The 27141-nt window shown below is 35.0% G+C and overlaps 1 protein-coding gene across 1 annotated transcript; it reads left to right on the forward strand.

Moving 5' to 3' along the window:
* Nucleotides 1-936: 936 nt before the first annotated feature.
* On the forward strand, nucleotides 937-3345 carry LOC145070804 (G-type lectin S-receptor-like serine/threonine-protein kinase SD2-5). Its single transcript, XM_079017758.1, has one exon. The coding sequence runs from the start codon at nucleotides 955-957 to the stop codon at nucleotides 3208-3210; it is 2256 nt and encodes a 751-aa protein (XP_078873884.1). The 5' UTR covers nucleotides 937-954; the 3' UTR covers nucleotides 3211-3345.
* Nucleotides 3346-27141: the final 23796 nt, after the last annotated feature.

Raw genomic sequence — 27141 nt, forward strand, 5'->3', positions numbered from 1 at the left:
GTGAAAATGAGATAGGATTGGAGAAGAATGGGAGGAGAAATGGGGAAGAAATAGAGTTGGGGGTGGGTTGGAGATGCCCTTAAATTGATCCCATGATGGACTTAAAATACGCCGCCTCCACCTTTATTTATTTTGCCTCCACCCCCTGCTTTTTTGAGTTTAATCAAATGAATATCCTTATTTGTGTCAATTTTTTGGTATCAATTGATTATACCCCCATTTGTGCATATATAACTTTGTTAATTGACAAGTCACCAAGATAAAGTCCATAGCTATTTTTATTCATTCTGACAATCTTTAATTCCAATTAAAAATTTGTTTCCGGCTACAATGTTATATTTATGCAATTTAAACTCTTTAATCAATAAAAGGTTAATCGATAAATATTAGTCGATTCTTATAATCGGTTGATACTGGATTATCGGTTTAATATGGCATTAATATAAATCATATAGCAATAAAAAAAATAAGCTCATAGGCAAAATAATCATTTTACATTAAAAAAATTAAAAAAATGAAACCAGAGGAATGAAAACAAGAAAATTTAAGAACACATGGACCAGATTTGTAAATTACTCAAAACGTTTATACATGGTGGCCTACAGAAGTAAATGTATAGTGACTTAGGAAACTTGGCCTGAAATGAGTCAGTCAACTATAGCGTGGACTTGAGTTCTTGGAAACTACTCGTATGTAAAATCAGATGTTTAAGACATGTATGTGTTAATTTTTGTAGGCTCTTGTGTGTTCATTAATAGTGATCAATCGATGAGTACATCTTGGATCTGTAGCTTTTTGTTTGGCTTCTTTCTCATCTTGTCATTCATCGCTTCTCAACCTGATAACCTTCAGGGTACAACAAATCTTTCAACAACATGGACCAACAACGAACCTTCTATCCCTTCCATCAATTACCCAGATGGCTCAAGGATCAGAGTCGTCCTTGAAGAAGGCATGTTTATTTGTGGCTTCTTCTGTAATGGAATCTGCACATCTTACCTCTTTGCCATTCTTATCAGCCAATATGATAATGTGATCATTTGGTCAGCCAACCGAGACAATCCGGTCAGGGAAGGCGCAATCCTGAATTTCACTGCAGCAGGAGAATTGATATTACAGGATGTCGATGGAAGCACAGTTTGGACTACAAACACAACCGAGAAATCTGTTGCTTTCATGAACCTAACTGATAAAGGAAATCTGATGTTGTTCGATAACACTAAATCGATGGTGTGGCAATCTTTTGATCACCCAACAGACTGTTTGTTACCAGGGCAAAAATTATTTCAAGGGCAGAAGCTCATACCCAGTGTTTCGTCAACCAACTGGACAGCTCAAAAGGATTTATACCATCTACAAGTTATCTTTCAAGGTTTGATTGCTTATATTGGATCAAACCCACCTCAAGTCTATTACAGTAACTTTCCAGATAACACAAATACACATATACGAAGAACTTTTATTGAGTTATTTATTGATGAGAGTGGGTCTTCCTCTTTTGATATTGTTACTGGGGGAGGAGGAAATGGTCAGCTTGAATTTGGTAACCATCCAGGATTCTCACCTCAGTATATAAAGCTAATGCCAGATGGGCATTTGAAAGCGTTTGCATGGGAATGGAATCTTCAGAAACCATTGGAAGCTGATATGCTAACCATTAATGGCTGTTATCCTTTTTCTTGTGGGAGAAATGCCATTTGCTTGGACTTTGCTAATCAACAATGTATTTGTCCGGAGACAGACTATTTTAAAGCAGTGGATGATCAACAACCCAACAAAGGTTGCTTTCCAGTTACTCCTCTCACATGTAATGCTACGCAAGATCAACATTTCATTGAACTCAAGAACATCAACTACTTTGGTGATATCAAGGACATGGAGGTTATGGATGTAGAGGCTTGCAAACAAGCGTGTTGGAACAGCTGCTCATGCAAAGCAGCTATATTTGAGTACTCTTCGAATTCTTCATCTGGGTATTGTAGATTACCTTCTGAGCTTTTTACCATGACACGTTTTGAGGCAAATGCAAATGATCGACTTCATGCTTCAGCTTTTTTAAAAGTCCAGAATAGGATATCAACTCCTTCATCAAATGGGTTCCATAGTTTTGGTCTCATAGGTGGAAGTTTCGTGCTGTTGCTTATTTTGGTTGTTGGTTTTACTATGTTCATACTTCAAAAGAAAAAAAGGGGTCTTGAAATGGAAGAAGAGCATCTAGATCAAGTGACAGGAATGCGCAATCGGTTTTCCTATCAAGAATTGAAAACAGCCACAGATAATTTCAGTAAAAAGCTTGGTCAAGGAGGATTTGGATCAGTTTTCCAAGGGACTCTTGAAGATGGCTCACAGATTGCAGTAAAATGTCTTCAAGGTCTTGGACACGTTAAGAAATCATTCTTAGCTGAGGTTGAGTCCATTGGCAGCATTCACCATATGAATCTAGTTCGTCTTAGAGGATTCTGTTCTTGGAAATCAGAACGACATCTCGTCTATGAATTCATGAGTAACGGATCATTAGACCAGTGGATCTACAATGGAGACCGAAACCACGTACTTGGATGGGAATGTAGAAAGAAAATTATTCTTGATATAGCTAAAGGTTTAGCATATCTTCATGAAGAGTGTAGGCAAAAAATCATCCACCTCGATATTAAGCCTCAAAACATACTCTTAGACAATGATTTCAATGCCAAGATATCTGATTTTGGGTTGTCTAAACTCATCGACAAAGATCAAAGCAAAGTGATAACTACAATGAGAGGAACCCCTGGCTATCTGGCTCCAGAATGGTTGAGCTCATTTATAACTGAAAAGGTGGATGTATATAGCTTTGGGATCGTTCTCTTGGAGATCTTATGTGGAAGGAAGAATTTTGATAGATCTCAGGTGGAAGATAGTTGGCACTTACTTTGTGTCTTTCAGAGATGTTGGGAACATGAGACATTGTTAAATATGGTCAAGTATAGTGAAGATATGGATGGATGTGGTACAGAAGTCGTGGAGATGATGAAAGTGGCTTCATGGTGTTTGCAAACTGATTTTACGAGAAGGCCTTCAATGTCAACTGTGATTAAGGTGTTAGAGGGAACTATAAGTGTTGAATCGAACTTGGATTACAACTTCTCGTATGCAAGACTGCAGGAAACAACTGTTGAACACGAGAAAAGCTCGAAACCAGTGTTGCCTTCTACTCTATCAGGGCCAAGGTGAGTTGGAATTAGGTTCTTGTGGATCAGTTATATGGATCCTTCTAATGCTTATCTTTTTATTTTTTTTTCTTCCTTCAAGAAAAAATAAAGTGCAAGTTATGAACGTATGTATTTTCTTCCCCAATGAATAAAATGGATTTTTCCATTTCTTTATGTTTTGTCCAATCACCAGGTGAGATTATATTAACCTTTTAATATTTCATTGTTGTTTGAGCTATTATTCATTGCTTGAATATTTTGCAATCATCAAGAATATAAGGTACTGGATTTGATTTACGTCAATCAGCTTAGACAACCAGAAATCCATACTCTAGCTCCTCCTTCACAAAGTTATTTAATTTTCAAATAAAGTATTCCTTCATCCCAACATTCCTCTTTGGCTTGCAAACTATGGACATAATAAAACCTACAACCACCACAACAAGTACAAGCCCTAACCTTCCAATCATGGAACCTAGAATTGTTGTAACTTGATTTTTTTTTATCGGTAATGGATCAAACTTCCAATAGTGGAACCTGGAATTGTTTATCCTTGGTAATGGATGTGAAGTTTGGGAAGCAGACATAGGAAGTGAACTTACAATATAAAAGCAGAAGCATTCTGGTAAATTTGGATCAACATTCATCATTCCAATAGCTTTGAAGCTATGTAATATTTCCCACTTGAAGAATTGGAACCATGCTGAAACAGGCTTTTTTGACTTGCTTGTTTGCGAGTCTCCGTATTTGAGATTTCCCAGTAGTGTTCGAGGTCCATTAAAAAAGACTATTCTTGTTTTTTTAATACAAAAAATACCATTAAATTAAATAATTTGTATAAAATCACCAACGAAGTACACAAAAATTCACATAAAGTCTTGTGGTAACATGAGATTACCGGTTACCTTGAATGTCCTTTATCCAGTCACATTGTTGTTACTTTCAGAACTCTTGCCTTCTTTATCACGAACCAATCCTTTCTGACTACCATTTTCTTTAGCTTTTCTTCTTTGCTCACTTTCAGATCTCCATGTTCTAAGCTCCTGTAGTCCTGTTCTACAGCAAGTTTCCCTTCCTTAGCCTCCTTAGCTTTTTCCTTCACAATCGAGATTTGTTGACTCTTTAAAACCAAATCTGAGTTCACTTGCTCAAGGTTATTCACAGTTTTCACTTCTGATTCTTTTGCTAAATCAATCTGGGACATAGCTTTTGACACCCTTGAACTAGCTTCAATCTCAGCTTCTTGAGCTTTTCGAGTCAACTCATAGTAATCCTCTAAAGAAATTGTAATTCCAGATTCTCCTTCACTCTTATTGCTTCGAGCTGATTCGGTAATGAAGTGCAGTAATTGCTCCAACGGCTAATCTTTCTGTTTCTGATGCCCTAGCTGCTTCAATCTCCCTTTGAGCACCAATCGGTCTGATTCTCATTGTATTTGCTCCAGCTTTCGCTTGATCTGCCATTTCTTTTGCTTTTTGTAGTTCTTCATGTGCTGACTTGGAAAGCGATTTAGCATGATCTGCCTCCTAGAGAAGCACCCGGATCACCTTGAACAGCCTGCTTAACCCTATGATTAAGGTTCCTATTCTCTTCCCATCAGTATGGCGGAAAATTCGTAAAGAAATAAGAGATTGATACATTGTCGACATTCGAGGGATCCTTTCGATTCCTGCTGTTACCAATTCTCCATTCCCAGATTTCCTTTCCCATACTTAATCCACTGATCAATGCAGAAAACCGCTCAGAAATTGAATGAAAATCAATGCAAGAAGAAATTGAATTTTAGAGAGCAGGGACAATTCAATCTAGTCATCAAAAAAAAATTGTAGCAACGAGGAACTGATGCAGACGATCAAAGGAAGAGGCGAGAAGAAACGATCAGAAATCACAGTAGGAGAGGTTGAAAACGTTTGATCCCGCCGAGGTTTACCCGAAATCGCCGGAAGAGGGTTTTACCTAACGTCCCCGTACATCTTTTATTATATTCCTTGAAAATAAAAATAGACAAAACTACAAAAATGGTCCCCTGGTTTTTCATTTTACGTTGTTACGGTCCAAACGTTTGAAAATTTGTAGATTTGAACATTTTCAACAAGTTTTGTTGTGATTTTGGTTCTTCATCCGTTAAGTTCCTTAAAGTCACAATTTTACCCCAGTGACCATTTTTACAGTTTTGTCTTTTACTATTATATAACGACTATTTTTGCATACATTCTTTTTTATTTTAATGAATTATTATATATTAATAGATATTATTTTTAATATATAATATTATATATTAATAAATATTTTTTATTGGATTATTAATTTATTTTAGTTGATTTTAAAAAAAAAATTGTTGGAGTAACTCTTTTTTATTAAATTATTATATATCAATACATATAGTTTTTAATATATAATATTTATATCATAATAAATATTATATTATTGGATTATTAATTTTTTTAGTTAATTTTTATAATTTTTAATTATTTTTTATTGTATTATTACTTTTAATTTATTATTTTCTTCATATACTAAATGTAGTTTTATTGGATTATTAATTTATTTTAGTTAATTATTTTTTTTTAATTTTTTTTGTCGAAGTAATTCTTTTTTATTGAATTATTATATATCAGTACATATAGTTTTTAATATATAATATTTATATCATAATAAATATTATATTATGAGATTATTACATATTACGAAACATTATTTTATTGTATTATTAATTTCTTTTTGTTGGAGCAATTCTTTTTTATTAGATTATTATATATCAACAAATATTAATTTTAATATATAATATTTACATCATAATAAACAATATATTATTGGATTATTAATTTTTGTAATTTGTTTTTTTGAATTATTAATTTATTGAAATATTACTTCTAATTTATTATTTTTTTAATAAAATAAATATTATCTTATTGGATTATTATTTTATTTTGAATGTATACTATTAATTGTTTTTAATTTTATTAGTTTCATCACAAAGTCACCGAAATACGTAAAAGTATCGATTATCATCGTAAAAAAATAGCAGGATCACATCCAAACACCTTCATCGGAGGTTCAATAGATATCATACCCTATTCCACCCAGCGTTGTTGGTAGCCACCTACGACAACCTCTTCATAATCCACTGAAATCCTTCATATCCCATATAATGCGCAACAAACCCCGATAACATTTATAAGTGGTGGTGGTGACCGCGTGATGGTGGTGGCATTTTCCTAATGGTTTCTCATTACAAGCTAGATGAAATGAAAGTGTTTGACAGCGATCCTAACGATTTCGATGATGAGAGACGACGATTTTGCGTATCCCATAACTTTGTGGTGGAACCAATAAAATTAACAAGAACTATTATTATAATCCGATAAAATAATATTTAGTATATGAAGAAAATAATAAATTAAAAGTAATAATCCAATAAAAATCATTTGAAAAAAAAGAAATAACAAAAACTAACTAAAAGATAATAATAATCCAATAATACAATATTTATTATGATATATATATATATATATATATATATATATATATATATATATATATATATATATATTAAAAACTATATGTATTGATATATAAAAAATCGATAAAAATAATTACTTTGACAAATTAAAAAAAAAAAGAATTAACTAAAATAAATTAATAATCCGATAAAACAATATTTAGTATATGAAGAAAATAATAAATTAAAAGAAATAATCCAATAAAAATAATTTTAAAAAAAGAATTAAAAATATTAACTAAAAGAAATTAATAATCCAATAATATAATATTTATTATGATATAAATATTATATTAAAAACTATATGTATTGATATATAATAACTCAATAAAAAGAATTACTCTAACAAAAAAAACTTTAAAAAAATCAACTATAATAAATTAATAATCCAATAAAACAATATTTATTAATATATAATATTATATATTAAAAATAATATTTATTAATATATATATATATATATATATATATATATATATATAATACTTCAATAAAATAAAAAAGAATGTATGCAAAAATGGTCCTTATGGTATGGTAAAAGACAAAACTGCGAAAATGGTCCCTAAGGGTAAAATTGTAATTTTAAAAAATTAAACAGCCAACTAGTTAAACTTAATGGATGAGGGACCAAAACCATAATAAAAGTTGTTGAAAAGGACCAAAACTGCAACTTTTCAAACGTTTGGACCATAACCACATAAAATAAAAAACCATGAGGACCATTTTTGCAATTTTGTCAAAAAAATATAACCTGGTTGCCTACAATACCGATAACATGGTATTTTTAGCATTAAAAAAAATAAAAATGGTCGTTTTTTTTAATATTTTTGAAACTTTGTTACTTTTTAGATCATTTCCCAAATATAAATTTTTAGAAATATCATATTATTTTGAAAAAAATAATTTTGAAGTCCTAAATTTATTTATTTTAATAGACAAGCCCAGGCAAATTTATTCATTTTAGTTATTTTTAATATTTTCAACAGGTCATACACCAAACCTTTAATTTCCCCACAATAATGAGATTTTTATAGAAATTTCTTCAAAAAAATTATATAATGTCTAAACGTATTTTTATGTATTTTTTTTTAAGTACTTTTATGTAGTTTTTGTATGTTTATGTAATTTTTTTTAGTTTTTTTTAGTATTTTTAGTTTTTTATGTATTTTAAATATATAAACGTATTTTTTTTACATATTTTTATAAAATTTTAAGCATTTTTATGTATTTTTATGTATTATGGTATATTTTTTTTATGTAGTTACGTATATTTTTAATCTTTTTATAAAGTGTTTTACATATTTTTATGTATTTTAAATGTATACATGTAATTTTTACATATTTATATGTATTCTTTTAAGTATTTTTATGTATTTTGGTATTTTTTATGTATTTTTTTTACTCCAAGTTTCATTGTAAGCGCTAGTTGTTAGACATTGTAAATAAAAAAAAAAAAAAAAAAAAAAAAAAAAGCAAACTTCAATACAAACATTAACAATCAACGACATTTTTGCATGTAAATCTAACCCAACAGTATCCGGCTTTGTCATCATTCCTTGAGGTTGAAGATTCAAATCTCGTCGTAGACATAAATAGATTTAAGGAGTAGTTTAGGAGTATGTTAAATATGCTTTAAATTTTTTTTCTTAAATTCGGTTTGTAGATAAACAAATTTTACGAATATCTTTATTAACGACAATGATATTCTTAAAATTTGTTCATCTACAAACTGAATTCAAGACAAAAGGGAAAATTTTACAAGCAAAACGGACGTTGATTGCTAATGATCGTCTTTGAAAAATGTTTGTTCTGAAGTACTTTAGTGCTTTTTTTTCTTCATTTATAAGGTCTAATAGTTAACTTATAATGAAATTTGAAATAAAAAATACATAAATACGTAAAAAAATATACCAAAAAAAAACATAAAAATACTATATATATATATATATATATATATATATATATATATATATATATATATATATATATATATATATATAGACACACACACACATACACACACTTAGGTTCAAATGAGAACAATTATATAATTGAGAACACGAGATTATTTATTTTTGCCACAAAACTTTTCCGCATTTCGGCGCGACGGAGGAATGTAATATTCATATGTGAATATATGAATATAAATGTAAGTATATTCTCATGTTTTCCACTACCGGTACCCATGTCACCATTACCACCTTCACCACCAACCGTCATATTCTTATATGAATAATCACTTGAGAATAGACATATACTTATTCATATATGAATATATTTATATATTCATACGTGAATATAAAAGTAAATATATTCTCACATTTACCACCCTCGCACCACCACCACCGTAACAACCAGTGCCACAACCACTATTATCCCCTAGCATCACCATTAACCGTCATATTCATATATGAATAATCACTTGAGAACAACCTCATACTTATTCATATATGAATATACTTATATATTCATATACTTATATATTCATATATCAACATATTTATTCATATATGAATAAGTATATAGTTATTCATATATAAATATCTGTTATCGTTACCAACACCTCTACCACCCAACTCTACCACCATCACCTTCGCCACCAACCATCATATTCATATATGAATTATCATGTGTGAATAAACACTGACTTATTCATATATAAATATATATATATATATATATATATATATATATATATATATATTCATATATTAATACACTAAATCATATATGAATCTTATCTATTATGTCATCCCGCACTGTTTTGGTCAAAAATCAATCTAAGAGATATTAACCAAATTGTATGAGAGGTTGTGTTGTTATTGTTGGATTAGGTGTGTAAGCTCATAACTATAATTGGTATATACTTGAATTGATAGTAGCACAATCCTTTTGGGTTGCCTTCAAACCTGACAATTGAATATGATAGCTTTTAGAGAGAGAAGACTGATTTATTAATTTATTACTTGGTTAATAAATTAATTAGAAATCAAAATAAATGATCTATTAATGTATTATGGGTATAATATATTAATTATAAATCATATTTTTTAATCAATATTTAATCAAAAATTAATTTGGAATTAATTTTGGGATTAAATGATTTAATTAAAACCACAGGGACTAAAGGTGATAATGTTCAATTGTAACGCTCGTGTTTCTTGGCTAGGCATTAATGATGATGTAACAGTCTAGGTTAACCTTTGTAGCCCGTTTTGAAATAATAAAAAATGTATTATTTGAGTATTATGTGTTTTATGCTTAATTGTGTGACTTAAATGAATTAAGAATAAATATGAGCGTTAAAATAAAATGTTAGATAAACCAGATATCTTTACATAAATAGGTAGTGGTCGTGACAAGGATTCCGAATATATAAAGAATGCCGAAATCTGAGTTATAACAAAAAAATTATGACATGTCGAAGTTTCGCGACAGAACCGGTACGACACTGCGTGACGTAAATAGTGAATTTACGATAGAGCGATTTTTAGCCTTAGCAATCTAAACGAAAGTTGTAGAGTTTGTTAAACCGAGAGCGTGCGTGAAGAGAACGTCCAAATTTGACTTCGTATGAGGAAGTTGTGATTTTTCGAAGTTTCAGCTTAGCAGTATACAACCCAAAGTTCGAATACGAGATCGAATGATTTCTAGCTGAAACAATCTAAACAAGAATTGAATATCTCGTCGATAGTAGTGCAACAGTGAAAAAACAGATGAAAACAGACGTCGGATGAAGAAGTTATGAATTTCTAACGGAGTTTTCCTTTCCCGACATACTAAAAATAATATAATAAAAATAAAGTCAAAATTAGCCGACGGAGTCTAAACGAGAGTTGTAGAGCATAATCTCACATACGCGTGGATATAAAGAACGTCAAAAAACGGAGCTCGTATGCAAAAGATATGAACTTTTTGAAGTTTTTAAATAAAAATAAATAAAAATTTGAAGCTTATCCAAAGGGGGAACGCCCCACGTTCAGAAGGGGAACGCCCCGCGTTCGTATTGCTCAGCCTCGGATGGGCCACGTCTCTGCTAACTCGAGTTGGCATCGGATAAGACTTCACCCTGCTCCTACGCGCAACGTTTGGAGGAACACCCGACGTTCAGGGAACGTGCTGCATACCTCGCTGGAACGCGCTACATACCGAAGGCCAGCCTCACCCTATAAATAGAATGTGAGGCCAACCGTTTTGTGGTTGCCAAATTTCCACTCTTAACCTAATTAAAATTTCTTCTACTTTGCAAGAAATACCACCGAAGTCCCAGTATCATCCCGACACCCGAAGCAAGTCCTGAAGCCCTGAAGATCCCGAGAAAAATAGTTTTCGAGCCAAAACTCTACCCGCGTGAAGCCCGATTTTTGAGAGAACATCCCGGTTTCATCGAAGATTACAATTTTAAGAGACGAAGCGTTGTTCGAGCATCATCCTATCAGGTGAGTGTATATTCATTTTCTTCTAACACATAGATACGAAATATTCCCTATAAAATACGTGCTATGTGTTTATATATTATTTGTTTATTTGAAATAAGTGTTGAATGAATGTTTTATACACGTTTTACGTTGTATATGTATTTTTATCTATAATTATGTTGGGTGAAACATGGGTAGATAGTTGATGTGTGATTAAATAAAATGATGAGAGGCCTTGATGTTGTTGCTGATTCAGTCATCTAGTGGAGTTTAGATGACGACCACATACTCTTCTAGACAGTCCAGTAGAACGCTGGCAGGCTCGCCACCTGTAGGTGTTATTGATCTTGGGTGTTCAATTGTTGTACTCTATCCCCCACATGGTTGCCTTATTTGACATAAATTTTTGGGAAACCCCCAAAACAGTGTTGTCGCCCCAATGAAAATCCTTAGGCTAGGTCCCTTGTGATAGTTGTTTTAGGGACGTAAAGTGAGGATAACAGGAATGGGTAATTGAGTTATTGTTGGTTAGGGATGAAAGTGGGTCCAAACCCAGACCGGATGGACCCGGACCCGGAAAACCCGGAACCGGTTAACGAGATTTTATAGAACCGAAAACCGGACCGGTATATAGGAACCGGTTCCGGTTTGGTTCCGGGTATGGTTCCAGGTAAAGTGGGTCTAGAACCGGAAAACCCGAAAACATCAAAGTGGGTAGGTTGGAACCGGATAAAGTGGGTTTAGACCCGGAAAACCCGAAAAAACCGGAATTTTTTGGTAATTACTTACTACTTAGTGGGTTGAACTTTGAAAATTTTCATATTGATATCCCGACTTTGGGGGGCTGTAACTTATTGAATACGAAACCACAATTAACAAAATTAGAGTCTAAAATCATGTACAAACTCTAAAATACACTCTGGAAAAACCCGCATGTCAATCCGAATTTAAACGAATAAGATATACTTGTGTTAATATTTTCACATAATACAAAGTACAAAAACAAATAGCTGAAAAGTTGAAAATTTTCAGTTTTGATATCCCGACTTCGGAGGACTGTAAATCATTGAATGTTAAACCAAAAATGACAAAATTATAGTCTAAACTCATGTACAAACTGTAAACTAGAAGTTGGAAAAAACCACATGTCAATCCGACTTCAAAAGAATTAGATATGCATGTTTTAAAACTTTCACCGAATACAAAAAAACTAAAAAACTAAAAACTTTCAGCTTTGGTATCTCAACTTTTGAAGACTGTAAGTCAATGAATATAAAACTAAAAATGACAAATTTATAGTCTAGAATCATGTACAAACTCTAAACTACATGTTGGAAAAAACCGTATGTCAATTGGAGTTGAAACGAATAAGATATGCATCTTGTAAACGTTTCACAAAAAGTGGTTCCGGCCCTAAAAGTGGTTCCGGTTCCAAAAACCGGTTCTGGATTTTAGACTCGGTTTACCCGGACCCAATGGACCCAAACCCGGATTACCCGGAACCCGGATAAAGCCAATTTTTTAACTCGGAACCGGACCCGGTTCTATATATTCTGGTTCTAACGGGTCCGGTTCCGATTCCGGTCCGATTTTCCAGTTCTAAATCTCATCCCTATTGTTGGTTGATGAAATTAATATAATTATTTATTGTGGGTTGAAAACCATATATGCTCACCAGACTCCCAAGCCTAACCCATTCAGTTTTTCTTTGTATTACAGGTAGTGACACCAGAGCGTAAGTTGGATGACTTATCAAGATATTTTGGATTATAGGCCAGTAGTTGTAAATAATTATTGTAAGGCTTATAATGTGCCGTTTATGCTTTTGGTTTGTATCGGAACATGACATCCTGAGATTTTGTTATTTAATGAAAATACATTTCTTTAAGAAATGCTTTGATAAATTTTTATCATGTTTTGTTTTGGGAACAAATTTCTCAACTCTTTTAATCAAAGGATTACTCTGAATTATTTTAAAAACATAAATTAAATCGGTTTTTCTGGCCATGAATGTGGGGATGTCACATAAATAGTTGAGCATTGAGCAATTCTAGAACCTCCCTAAAGAGGGGGGGGGGGGGGGACAGAATCTAGAGCATCTCTAGGGTTTCCTTGGGATCTAAGGGTGCATTGGGTGGCTTAGGGAGGAAGTTAAGGGATTAGGGTTATCTTAGATACATCTGCCTTATCCAATACCTTCCTAACACCTATATAAACCCTCCATAGGGTTAAATTTCGGCAATGACTCCTCTAAGAGCCTAAGGGCCAAAATTTCTCTTCTATTACTCCCACTCTCAATAGTTTTCCTTGGTTATTTGAGTTTGTTTGTGAACCATTAGAGGCGCGACACTTATGGAGTTTGCTACCAAAGGTCTTTCAAACAAGGTTTCAAGATTGGTTACAATAACAATCTTAAAGGTATGTATTATAACCCTATTATGTGATTTTCGATTATTGTCCATAAATCTAGGGTTTATACTTTGTTGTTCATTATTGTATGTTCAATTAGAGAAAACGTACATTTCAATTAGGGTTGCATGCACACATAGGATTGTATGTTTTGCTCAAAACCCATCAGTAATATCAGAGCCTAGGTTTAGTTTTCTATTGAATTGATACTAATATTAACTTGAACAAGGAGGAGAAAACAAAATCGTCATTCTGTTCTTCAAACTCGTCGTGTTGTTCTTTGAACTCAACGTATTGGACTACAACACGGCGTGTTTGTCTGTCGGATCCTGATTTTGGATTTTCTTGTCTAGCTTGATTTATTTGGTTAATATTTGGTAATTATCTTTTATTAAATCTGCCATAATCCGATTTTTTTGTAATATTAGATAATTAAATAAGACCTAAATGTTAGGAGATAATTATGAATTGGATAATGTTGATTTTATTTGATTATAATTATCCTTATGGATATGATTAATAATTTAATTAATTGTTTAATTAAAGGATAATTAATATATCCATAATTGGTTACTAAATAATTAATTTGATTATTAATCGGACTTAATAATTAATGTCAATTATTATTAGGTTATTTTAGATTTGAATTAAAAGGTTTAATTTTTGAAATTTAAAATGTAAACCCTAAAATTACATCCTTATGAATTTTATTGATAATTTAATTAAATGATTAATAGAAGGATAATTACACTACAAATAAAATGACATTTAGTGGCATAGAAAAAGTGTCACTAAAAACTGAAAAAGTGCCACTAAAGACCCTTTGGAAAATCAGTGACACAAAAAAAAGTGCCACTAAAAGCACTGCCACTAAAGGCCTATAGTGGCACTTTTTGGCTGTGTCGCTGCAGCCTAGTTGGTTTTAGTGACGCTTTTCTACTATGTCACCACAAAACTTGTAGGTTTTAGTGACACTATTTTTATGCCACTATTAAACTGTAAAATAAATGTTATTTTCATACTTTTAGTAATTCATTTTTAACAAAAAAGTTATTTTATTAATCTAGATTCGTTTTTTTCTTTTTAATTTTAAATGGAATGTAGAAAATAAAAATAAGACGACTAAGACACAAAATGGAACACACAATATCATTATTTCAATTAAAACTTGTCTAACAATAATATTTTTAATATCTAGAACACAAATGTCTATAAAAAATTCGATAATTCCAAATGTTATGCTAATACACAAAACACAATGCTATCGACCTAAATACAAACACGAAACTTGAGGGGAACAAACACTAAACTTGATCGACCCTGAAACAAATAAAGAGTAATATTGTCACAAATATATAATATACCACTAAAAGAATCATTAATTTTATATGTAATTACATCAAAGTTCAAATTATTCAAAAAATAAAATATATTTTATTTAACCTTTCACATACCTCGTTGATGGTGGATTGGCAAGTCTCATTTTGTCACCAACTCTCATACCTGCAAAACACATGTAATGTAAAATGTAACATCATTAACTAATATTTTTAATATAATGTTTCCAAAAGTCATAATAAATGATACATACCATCGTGACCATCATTCTGCCCCTAAACAGCTTGTTTATTACATAGTCAAAATTTATAAAAAGATTCCCCATTTCAATAAATTTATAAAGCACATGTAAGGATAGAATAAATATACAAACTTAAACTCTTGAAAAGTTTAAAAGGACGCTTAGCTTAAATGAAATGATTGTACCTTTTATTTGAGTTAAGAGCTTAAAGTGTAGATTGAAGAAGGGACACGACGAGTAGGTATACTTACTCACCGAGTCGGAGCTGGATTCGGGTTATAGAATAAGCGACCAACTCGGAGAGTCGGCGAATGGACTCGGCGAGTCTGGTATGGACGAGAAAAGCCCTAATCTGTGACATCCCCAATTTCACGGCCAGAAAAGACCAATTTGTTTATGCTTTGTTTTATAAATCAGAGTGATCGTTTAAAGAAAACGGTTGCGGAATTTGTTCCCAAAATAAAATATGATAACCATTTATCAAAACATTTCTCAAAGAGAATGTATTTTCATTAAATAATAAAACCTCGGGATGTCATGTTCGTTACAGACCAAAAACATAAACAATATAAAATAGATCTTACAATAGTTATTCATAACTACTGATCTATAATTCAAAATCTATCGTCAAGTCCACCAACTTATACCCTTGTGCCATTACCTGTAATGAAAAGAAAAATGAGTGGGTCAGGCTTGAGAGCCTGGTGAGCATATAGGGTTTTCAACCCACAATAAAATAATTATTATATTTAATCAGCAAACAATCAACCCAATTACCCATCCCCATTATCTTCTTAAGGTTTTACCCTAAGAACCAACTATCCTTCATTCATTTATTCCTAAGGAATTGGCACGAAATCCATTGCTGCCAAAGTTTATTTATCAAGTACTAAATCCATAGCTATCAGGTGCTAACTCCATAGTCACCAAGGTTCACTTAACAAGAACAAGCGCTAACTCCATAGTCGCCAAGGTTTACTCAACAAGCGTTAACTCCATAGTCGCCAAGGTTTACTCAACAAGCGCTAACTCCATAGTCGCCAATGTTCATCAAATAGGCACGAAGTCACATCGTCGCCAAAGTTTATACAATAGGCGCTAACTCCATAGTCACCAACTATCCCATCTACCCAAGTTCTACTCAACATTTTCGTAGATATAAATACTTACACAGTTTAAATCATTTAACACTTGTGTAAAACATCAATTCCACGCCCATCTCAAATAGACAAATAATATATAAACACATAGCACATATTTCATAGCAAATACTTCATATTTATGTGTTAGAAGAAAGTAACTACACACTCACGCATATAAACAACAATATACTTAATACACTCAAACCATACTTGTATTATTATCGTGTTTATGAAAGGTAGTATACACTCACTTGATCAGAAGATGATCAGAAAGCACTACGGCTTGCAGAAGTAGTATATCTCCGCAGATCTTCACAAAAAATTAAACTTCTCGCGGGTAGAGATTCGGCTCGGGAATCACGCTCTTCGGGATTCTCGGGGCTTCGGATCTTGCTTCGGGACTCGAGATTGAGACCGGGGCTTCGGGACACTTCGGGCACGCAAAACGATGCAAAACGGGAGAGAGAAGAGAGAAAAATAGCAATTGAGCCGGCTGCCCTCGCATCCTATTTATAGGAGGCTGGAGCATCGGAGTACGCGGGGCGTACGCGTCCGAAACGTCACTGCATGTGTCATCCGAAGAACTCGAGTGCGAAGGTCGTCATGTTTCGCTGTACGCGGGGCGTACTTCGGATGAGTCCGATGACTCGTCTTCGGATAATACCGGGATTTAATAATTAAATTTAATTATTAATTATTTAATAAACTTCGAAAATTCATATCTTCTTCATACGAACTCCGTTTTCGACGTTCTTTATATCCACGCGTAGGTGAGACTACGCTCTACAACTTTCGTTTAGATTTCGTCGGCTAATTTTGACTTTATTTTTATTATTTATTTTTAGTAGGCCCAGACAGGAAAACTTCGTTATAAAATCATAACTTCTTCGTTTGACGTCCGTTCTCGCCTAACTTTTCATCGCTTCGATACCAACAACGAGATCTTCGATTCTCGTTTAGATTGTTTTGGCTAAAAACCGCTCGATCTCAAATCGAGTATTTCAGGCTGCATACCGCTAAGCCGAAAATTCGATAAATCATAACTTCTTCATACGAAGTCAGATTTGGGCGTTCTTTATATGTACGGAATCCTTGTAACATATACTACAACTTAGTTAAGATTATTCATTCTAAATAATCTTCTATCAAAAAGTCATTTTTGAAGCTTATCGTCTCTAAATTGACTAGCCCTGATCTACGGGCGTTACATAATCTTAGGGTTTGCACCCTATTTAAAGGACCTTATGTCCTCTCCTCAGCCCCCTTGTCGGCCAGAAACTTCTTTAAGCGATTCCAAACCCTAATTTAAGTAAGAGGAGGAGGAAAGTGAGCTTGGGGCTTTTACAAGAGAAAGAGTTGGAGGATTTGACCACTAAGGAGCTGGAGGATTCAACTCTTTGGTTGTGAGCATCGGTTTGAAGGTAACAATTTGTCACTTTGCCTTTGTTGCTTCTAGATCTTTTCTTGGATGATGTTTTGGGCCATTTTGGAATGTTAAGGAGCCATTTCGAGTTAGAAGTCTAGATCTGAGGTTGCTACTTCAGATCTAGGCTTGCCTTGGTCCAAAAACCCGTAAAGTATTAGCCCTTGGTGTGTTGGTGAAGCATGTTTGTCTTTAAACCCTATCCCTAGAGTGTTTTAAGCCTATAGCTCCTGGGTTTCACATAAAGTTTGCAACTTTACGTGAAGGGTGGGCCTTAGAAGAGTGGATCTACAGTTTTGGGCCTCTGCATGGCTCGAAAAGCCACTGTATAGATTAAGATCTGAAGCGACTCGACGAGTCACATGGGTGGACTCGGCGAGTTGTATGAAGATAGGAAAGAACTCAACGAGTCTGTTGAAGATTGCCTTGGACTCGGCGAGTCTGTTCTTGAACTCGGCGAGTCAGGTCGTAGAACCCCAACCTCTTTTGGTTAAACTTCAGATCTGTGAGTCGATTGGCGACTCAGTGAGTTGCTCAAGACGAAATTCTGAGATCGTTTAACTCGACGAGTCCTGGGGCGACTCGGCGAGTTGAGTCGTGTTATGGGAGTTTTCTGAATATAAGAACTCGACGAGTCGACGGGTTGACTCGACGAGTAGGGTCAATCAGGAAGGTTGATTTTGACCAAAGTTGACTTAATTGACCCTGGGAAGACAGTTTAGTCTAAGTGTTGTTATTGGTATTGGTTGCTCAGGAAGCTAGAGGAGCAACATTTTGGAGAGTTGTCGGTTAGCAGCCGGAGGGTTATCGGCCGAGTTCAGCAGTTCATGTGAGTTTTCCTTCCAGTAGGAAGGGGTCTACGGCCACAATGCCGGCCCGTCTAGTTAGCAGGAGTTTCTGGACTTTGGTCCGATGCAGTAGTTCAGTGTGCTTGATTTCTTTGTGATTCAAGCATGTTTTTGTGTTATGTGTTATGGACTTCGGTCCGATGCAGTATGCAGTATATGTGTTTATGCTAGTAGTTATGATTATGCTATGCCATGTTCAACCAGTTAGTCCGGACTTCGGTCCGATGCAGTTAGCCGGACTTCGGTCCGATGCTGGGGGCAAGGCCCCAGTTAGTCTGGACTTCGGTCTGATGCAGGGGGCAAGGCCCCAATTAGTCCGGGCTTCGGCCCGATGCAGTTTCCAGACTTTGGTTCGATGTAGGGGCAAGGCCCCGGTTAGTCCGGACTTTGGTCTGATGCAGTGGGCAAGGCCCAGTATGTGGTTTATATGTTATTGTATGGTATGTGGTATTTTGGGGGAGCTCACTAAGCTTCGTGCTTACAATTTTCAGTTTTGGTTTCAGGTACTTCCGCTAGCAAATGGAAGAGCTCGGGATGATGGCATCGCACACACCACAGCTTCAGCTTTTATCCTGGGAGTTTATTCCAGATGCTATGATATATTGATACAGTTCTTTGTCATGACACATCTATTATGAAATTTTGAGATTTGTGACGTACGGTTTCATTATATATTATGGATGATTGTTAGCTTTTAGTACTATTTAAACAATGTAACTGTCTACATTGTCAAGCTTTGTTTGAGAACTTCCCTACCTTCATCCCACTTATATTCATGCTACATACCCTTCCGACCTTTTGATATCCAAAATAACTCAAAGCCAAGGGCAAATCAATGCAGAGTGAAAATGAGTCAATGGACCCACCCTTGTTATCTATAAAGAAATTTCAACATACTCCACTTCATTCTTCATTTTGATATTTGGCCATTCTGGTGTAGTTGAAGTTTTCCAATGGACAATATGTCGAACACCTGGTGTGCCTAATACAAACCCACATAAACATCACCTTGAAAAGTACAAATGTAAAGCACAAAGTATAAATTATGAAATCGTATTCACCTTGATTCATCTTTTGGAATATAACTCTTTCATCAGTGGTCGTAGGTGACCATTAGTGCATTGGACAAAATCCATAAACATATACCCTCGCCCCCTTGACAATCTAAAGTTCTTAGAATGAAAAATCCCAAATTACCTAATAATTACATGTTTGACTATTATATTAAAATCAAGTCAACAAAATAACAAATTCAAAACTAATAAATCGACGATATTGTTTCAAAATGAAATGGACGTGATGTGACATCCCCATTTTCACGGCCAGAAAAGACCGATTTTGTTTATGTTTTGTAAAAATCAAAGTACTTCTTTTCATAAAAATGTTGCAAAATTTGTTCCCAGAAAAACATGTTAAATACGTTATCAAAACATTTTCGAAGAAACATATTTTATTCATTTTAAAACGTTTGGGATGTCATCGTCAATACATGAACATAAGCATAAAAGGAACTTACATTTATTTACACTAGTGATCTATATCTCTTTAATCTCTCAGTGTAATGTCACTTCATATCGACACCTATGATATAAATAAACTGAGTGGGTCAGGTTGGGAAACCTGGTGAGTACATAGGGTTTTCAACCCACAATAATATAATTATTATGTTCAATCATCAAACAATTAACCCAATTACCCATCCCCATTATCTTCTTTATTCCTAAGTACCCTCCCTAAGGATTTATCCTAAGGGTCGTCTCCTACATCATATTTTACCTCTCATCTTCTTACATTGCATCTCCTTATATGTTTGTTCCTAAGGACTTTCCTTAAGGATCATCGCCTACATCGCCTAGACAGTATTGATTCAGGGATTACTCCCTCAATACGTGCCCACCAAGGGTTAGGGTATTATCGCATGAATACACGTAGTTACGACATCGCCTGAACTCGTAATTCATAGTAAGGGGGTTAGAGTATCATCGCATGAATACGTACTTACAACATCTCCTGAACTCGTAATTCAAAGTAAGGGGGTTAGAGTATCATCGCTTGAATACGTAGTTACAACATCGCCTAAACTCGTAATTCATCACCTACAGGTTATGAGCCTGCTGGTGTTTCCACGGGGTTGTCTATAATAGTCTGTGGTCGCCATCTATACTCTGGTAGATGACTACATCTCCAAATTGTCGGACAAGGTTGTAGTATCCTACATCACCGATTCATCATCACCTATCTATCCTCACCTAATTATCATCACCCATATCTCATTATTTTATTTCATCACACACCAACTATTTCATCTACCCATGTTTTATCCCAACATATTAGTAGATATAAATATATAGTTTAAATAATTTAAAACATGTATAAAATCATTCATCCAGCATAGACAACAAGTATTCAAATAATATGCACAAATAGCACGTAATTTATGTAAAATAATTCATATCTATGTGTAAGATGAAAGGGACCATGCACTCACTTGATAAGGTGGTGAGTCGGCACTCGGACAGCACTTCGTTACTCTTAAAACAATTATCCCTTGACGAAACCTAGTATCATTACCACTAGAGTTTCGTCTAACGCTTGACGAGACTAATTTAATAGTCTAGCTATTATTACTATTATATAAGTGTGAAGCAATACTTATATAACCCATAATAATAGCTCAAATATATAAGGTCCTAATAACAATGCTATATTGAAACATAAGCTATACTAAAGATAGGATAGGTACAACTCACTTACTACAGGTTTTCTCGAAAACCAGGCTTCGCTGGAGCAGCGTTCCCGAGCCGAAAGGCTCTTTTCTCGGGACTCCGGGAGCCTCGGGGCTTCCTTCGGGTGCTAGGGGGTTTACCTAGACTTTAGGGGGCTTAAGGTGAGCTAGAGAGAGAGAGTTTAGAGAGAGAAGGTGGAAGAGGAAAGGTGTGAGAATGAATGGAACCCGACACATCTATTTATAGTGTGAAATCCTGATGGACTCGCCAAGTAGGAGGACCTACTCGCTGAGTTGGGGCATGCGGTGGCCTTCTGGTGGTGCTACGTGTTCGATTCTGGTGGTGCCACGTCACCCCCTATCGCGTATCAGCCTTCAAACTTAGAAAAATCATACCTCTCGCATACGAGCTCCGTTTTCGACGTTATTTTTTTCAACGCGTAGGTAAAATCAAGATCTACAACTTTCATTTAGACTCCGTCAGCTAATTCTCGATGGATCTTAAATTTAATAGTACGAGGCGTTTAGACTGTTAAATGACTGCGAAGAATTCGTAACTCCTTCATACGGACTCCGTTTTTGTCTATCTTTTTACCGTTGAGTTCCTATTAATGAGATCTTCAACTCTCGTTTAGGTCGCGTAAGCCAAAAACTGCTCGAACTAAAATTCGAGTTTCGGGTCGTGCACTGCTAAGCCGAATTTTAGAAAAAATCATAACTTCCTCATACGAAGTCAAATTTGGGCGTTCTTTTTATGGATGTTCTCGGTTTAACGTATACTACAACTTCTGTTTAGATCACTAAGGCTAAAAAGTCCTCTATCTTAAATTCATTATTTACGTCTCCCGGTGTCGTGCCGGTTTTGCCGTAAAACTTCGACGAGCCATAACTTCTTCGTTATAACTCGGATTTCGGCGTTCTTTATATGTACGAAAACCTTGTGACATATTATACAACTTGGTCGAGATTATTTATTCTAAATAATCTTTTGTCGAAAAGTAGTTTTCGACCCCTATTGCCTCTAAATTGACTAGCCCGAATCTGCGGGCGTTACACGTGACTAGTTCAAACTTGAATGTTTTTAAAGCAAAAGGAAATCAGTGAAATCGAAAGTCAGTGTGGAAATCGTACTACCTCCATGGGAAGATTGTATCGGTTAGATGTGAGACTACATCGTCGCTCTGATATGGTGGTCACTAGTCTGATGTGGGGATGCGTTGGTAGTCACATAGGAGCGGAGGAGTGGAAGCGCAAAAAGTGAGAAGTCCTCTTTGTTGCTTTGGCGTCTGATTAGGGCAAATATACAAAGTGTGATTCTTTTAAGTTTTGAGTGTTAGGAGGGAATTAGTAGCGCCAACTTAAAATTAGAATTTTTGATTAGATATGATGGCATAAAATAAAATGTGCCACTAAAAACTAATTATAGTGGCACAAAACATAATATACCACTAAAATATGGTGCCAATAAATGTAATTTTATTTGTAGTGTTAATAAATTCATATAAATTTAATTAAATTGAAAGTTTAATTTATTAAAAGATTAAAATTCACCTTATACTATATATATAATTAAGAGTTTAATTTATATTATATGTATAAGAAAATTCAGTCGAACCGCTAGTACGCCTCATTAACGAAGTCATACTATAAGCGGCGTTTAAGGAAGCGATTTGTAAAATGTGGGTTTCCATTCTTACCCACCGCTCTCTTATATGGTGGAGGGTCGTTAGCTGAACGGGTTCGATATGACAATAAATCATCATTAAAAGTATAATGATAAAGTAACTAATCCATTTTCTAAAATCTCATTCTTATTTACTTTAGGAAAAATGTGAATTTGATGTCAACCCATGAAATTGATGGGTTTTGGCCATATGAACATTCCTATGTGCACATGCAAACCCTAATGCTTGGATCTAGGTTTCTCTAATTAAACATGCATTGAATCCAAGACTTCTAATGGCTAATAGAGTATAAGAACAATACAAAATCAGAGTTAGAAGCATACCTTGAAACACTTGTTTGATCTTCTAGTTCTTGGAGCTTTAGAGTCACAAATGTGACTCCTCTAATGGCTTACAAACACCAACTAGCAAGAGGATGATTTGAGAGAGAGGAGAGGGAAGAAATCGGCCAGGGTTTCTTTGCTTTTGCAGAGGTGTCGATTTCCCTCGCCCCAAGGGTCCATTTATACTTGTAAGACTCCTAGGGTTTCACCCTTAAACCCTAGTTGGATAATCTTTTACTCAAAGCAATCCAAATCCTTTCCAAGATATGCCCTTGGACGATTTGTGGCTTATCCTAAGCCCTAGAAATCGTCCAACCCTATCCATAAAGGATTTACAGCCCAAAGTGTAACTATCAAACAATTAACAGTTTATACTCTCTTATTTAATTAATCTCTTTAAGTCACCAAATTAATTCTGATTAATTTATGACTTATATTAATCAAATAATAATAATATTATTCCTTATATTATTCTCATAATATATTAATAATATTTACTCTCTCATAATAAATCATCCTCTCAAGTTGCTATGGTGAAGGCAACCCAAAAGGACCATGCACAATCGGGTCAAATACTTGCCTAATATAGTTGCAGCCTTAGACACTATTCCAACAGTCTCCCACTTGGATAAGTCTAGTAACTATATGCACAAGTACAATTCGATTTGCAATCGTAGCTCTCAAAGACGCTGTCAAACTCTGATCTAATCAATCTTGTCCTTTAGATAAGGGATCATACAGTCCTCTGTTAGATATCATGCTGACAATTCTATGGAATAATTTGTCTAGCATTTTGGTTTCTCAATCTCTGATTCATTTGACATAGAACTTAATCGAACACATCAATTCTGTTCTGACCGGGCCCGACACATAAGTCAAATCAAATCATCGAGTGGCCGAGATATCACTTTTACCCTCTTGGGATAAAAGTAACAAATAAACTTCGAATTATATGCATTTACTTATTCATTAATCAACTATACACAACAATGCGTTTTATAACACCGAGTTACTGATGCGTTTTCGCATTATCAATGTACAACCAATTAACAAATAACAAACCATATATCTAGGTTTTAAGACTATATGATATTATCGTCTTGCGATCACCCTTTTATATCATATTTCATAAGGTGATTCCAGCAAGAACGGGTTTGTTCCAATGCTCAAAACCAGTTCATAAGCACTCATGAACGTTGCAGCAACCCTTTTGCTATGTCTAAAACCATTTAGACAATCTACACACCGATTCATGACAATCTTCATTCATATCTACTTCCAACATATGAACGATTGTGGACAATTTGAATAATTCGATTATTCTTAATAAACTCAATTATTCTGGAAGTCAAAACATGCAAAAATGAAACAATAGTTAAACAATTAACACAAGACAATAACATTACTCATAAATAATACTCCTTTATTTAATCATCAAATGTTAATTACATTTATCTATTACATGTTTCTACTACTATCTAATCTATGCTAATATCATCCTTCAGCCCAATACTCCTAGCATGCTGTAAGTGCTTAACCCTACTCAGTCCCTTTGTAAGCAGATCTGTTGGGTTATCTTCAGATGATATCCTCTTCACTACGAGTTGTCCTTCTTCTACACGATGTCTAATAAAGTGATATTTTCTGTCGATATGTCGAGATCTACCATGATCTCTCGGTTCCTTGGTCAAGGCAACCGCTCCTTCATTATCATAGAAAATTTCCATGGGCTCCTTTATGGCAGGTACAACTCCAAGATCACCGATGAAGTTCTTCAACCATATTGCCTCCTTCAACGCTTCGCTCGCTGCAATGTACTCTGATTCGCACGTTGAATCAGATACGATTTCCTCCTGCACTTCCCGATCCAGGACTTAACCTTCTGCAGAGTCGGGACGTCGTTTCCTATGAGTAATATGTCATCGACATATAGAACGAGGAAGCTTACTATACTCCCACTGGCTTTGACATATACACACGATTCATCTTCGCTTCGTACAAATCCAAACTCTTTGACTTTCTTATCGAAGCAAAGATTCCATCTGCGAGATGCTTGCTTAAGTCCATAAATGGACTTCTCAAGCTTACACACTCTATTCGGATGCTTCGGATCCACAAACCCCTCTGGCTGAGCCATGTAAACATCCTCAACCAACTTTCCGTTAAGGAAAGCGGTCTTGGCATCCATTTGCCAAATCTCATAATCATGAAATGCGGCATCAGCTAGCATCACTCTAATAGACTTTATCTTCGCAACTGGTGAGAAGGTCTCATCATAGTCAACTCCTGGAGTTTGAGTAAAGCCCTTCGCAACCAATGGCGCCTTATACGTGTGTACTTTTCCATCCACGTCGGTCTTCTTCTTGAAGATCCATTTGCACCCAACGGTCTTACGTCCGGGCACATTATCAACCAAATTCCAAACTTGGTTGTTATACATGGATTGGATCTCGCTATCCATTGCCTCTTTCCATTTTGCAGACTCCGGGCCTGCCATGGCTTCCTTATAGCTATTAGGTTCATCAAGGTTTACTAGTGTACTATCACTAATATACGTGTCCCCTTCGGTTGTAATATGAAAACCATATAACTGGGGTTGAACTCTAACTCTTTCGGAACGTCTAAGAGGTAATGATACGTCAATCGGTTCAACCGGAGTTTCCTCCTCGGGTTGAGTGCCAGTGGTAGAGGTTCCTTCATCTATTGATTCTTGAATCTCTTCAAGCTCAATTTGCCTCCCACTGTCTCCTTGGCCTATGAGTTATCGCTCTCGGAAAACTCCTCTCCTCGCCACAAAGACAACATTGTCCTTCGGTCTATAGAAGAGATATCCAAAGGATTTCTGCGGGTAGCCGATGAAAATACATCGCTCACTACGAGGTTTGAGCTTGTCGTGAGTATCTCGTCTTATGAAAGCCTCGTAACCCCAAACCTTGATATGTGCCAACGAGGGAGCTTTCCCTGTCCACATCTCGTGAGGTGTTTTGGCAACCTTTTTAGTAGGGACTCGGTTAAGGATATGGGCAGCAGTCTCTAAGGCGTACCCCCAAAAAGAGATTGATAGTGAAGCACGACTCATCATAGAGCGAACCATGTCCAACAAGGTTCGATTACGCCTTTCTGCCACACCATTCAATTGTGGTGTCCTAGGTGGCGTCAATTGTGAAACTATTCCACACTCCTTGAGATAATCGTGGAATTCAAGACTAAGGTACTCTCCTCCTCGATCGGATCGAAGCATCTTGATTTTCCTGCCCAATTGATTCTCCACTTCATTCTTGAACTCTTTGAACTTTTCAAAAGTTTCTGACTTTTGCTTGATTAAGTAGATATAACCATATCTACTATAGTCATCTGTAAAAGTCACATAGAAGCGATTCCTATCCTTCGTGGTTAATCTAAACGGTCCACATACATCGGTATGTATTAGGTCCAATAGACCCTCACCCCTTTCACACGTACTTGTGAAGGGTGACTTAGTCATCTTTCCAAGTAAACAAGACTCGCATGTGTCATCTTCCCTAAGGTCGAATGACTCCAACACTCCATCCTCTTGGAGTTGGGCTATGCGCTTCTTGTTGACATGTCCGAGACGACAATGCCACAAGGATGCTCTATCCATACTATTGGAAGAATCCATGCATAAAACATCATTTCCTAAGTTATCTACAATCATAACGGTTTCATAAATTCCATTACATGGTATAGCTTCAAAATAAAAGACACCATTTAGATAAGCCAAAATAGAACCATTCTCATTATTAAAGAAAATCTAAAACCTTGTCTAAACAAACCATGAAATGAAATGATGTTTCTAGCCATTTATGGCGAATAGCAACAATTGTTCAAATCTAAAGATAAACCATTCCTAAGCACTAAAGAATACACTCCAATCTTGG

This window comes from Lactuca serriola, chromosome 8 (assembly GCF_051521515.1).
Source record: "Lactuca serriola cultivar US96UC23 chromosome 8, Lser_US96UC23_V15, whole genome shotgun sequence".
NCBI classification, from domain to species: domain Eukaryota; kingdom Viridiplantae; phylum Streptophyta; class Magnoliopsida; order Asterales; family Asteraceae; genus Lactuca; species Lactuca serriola.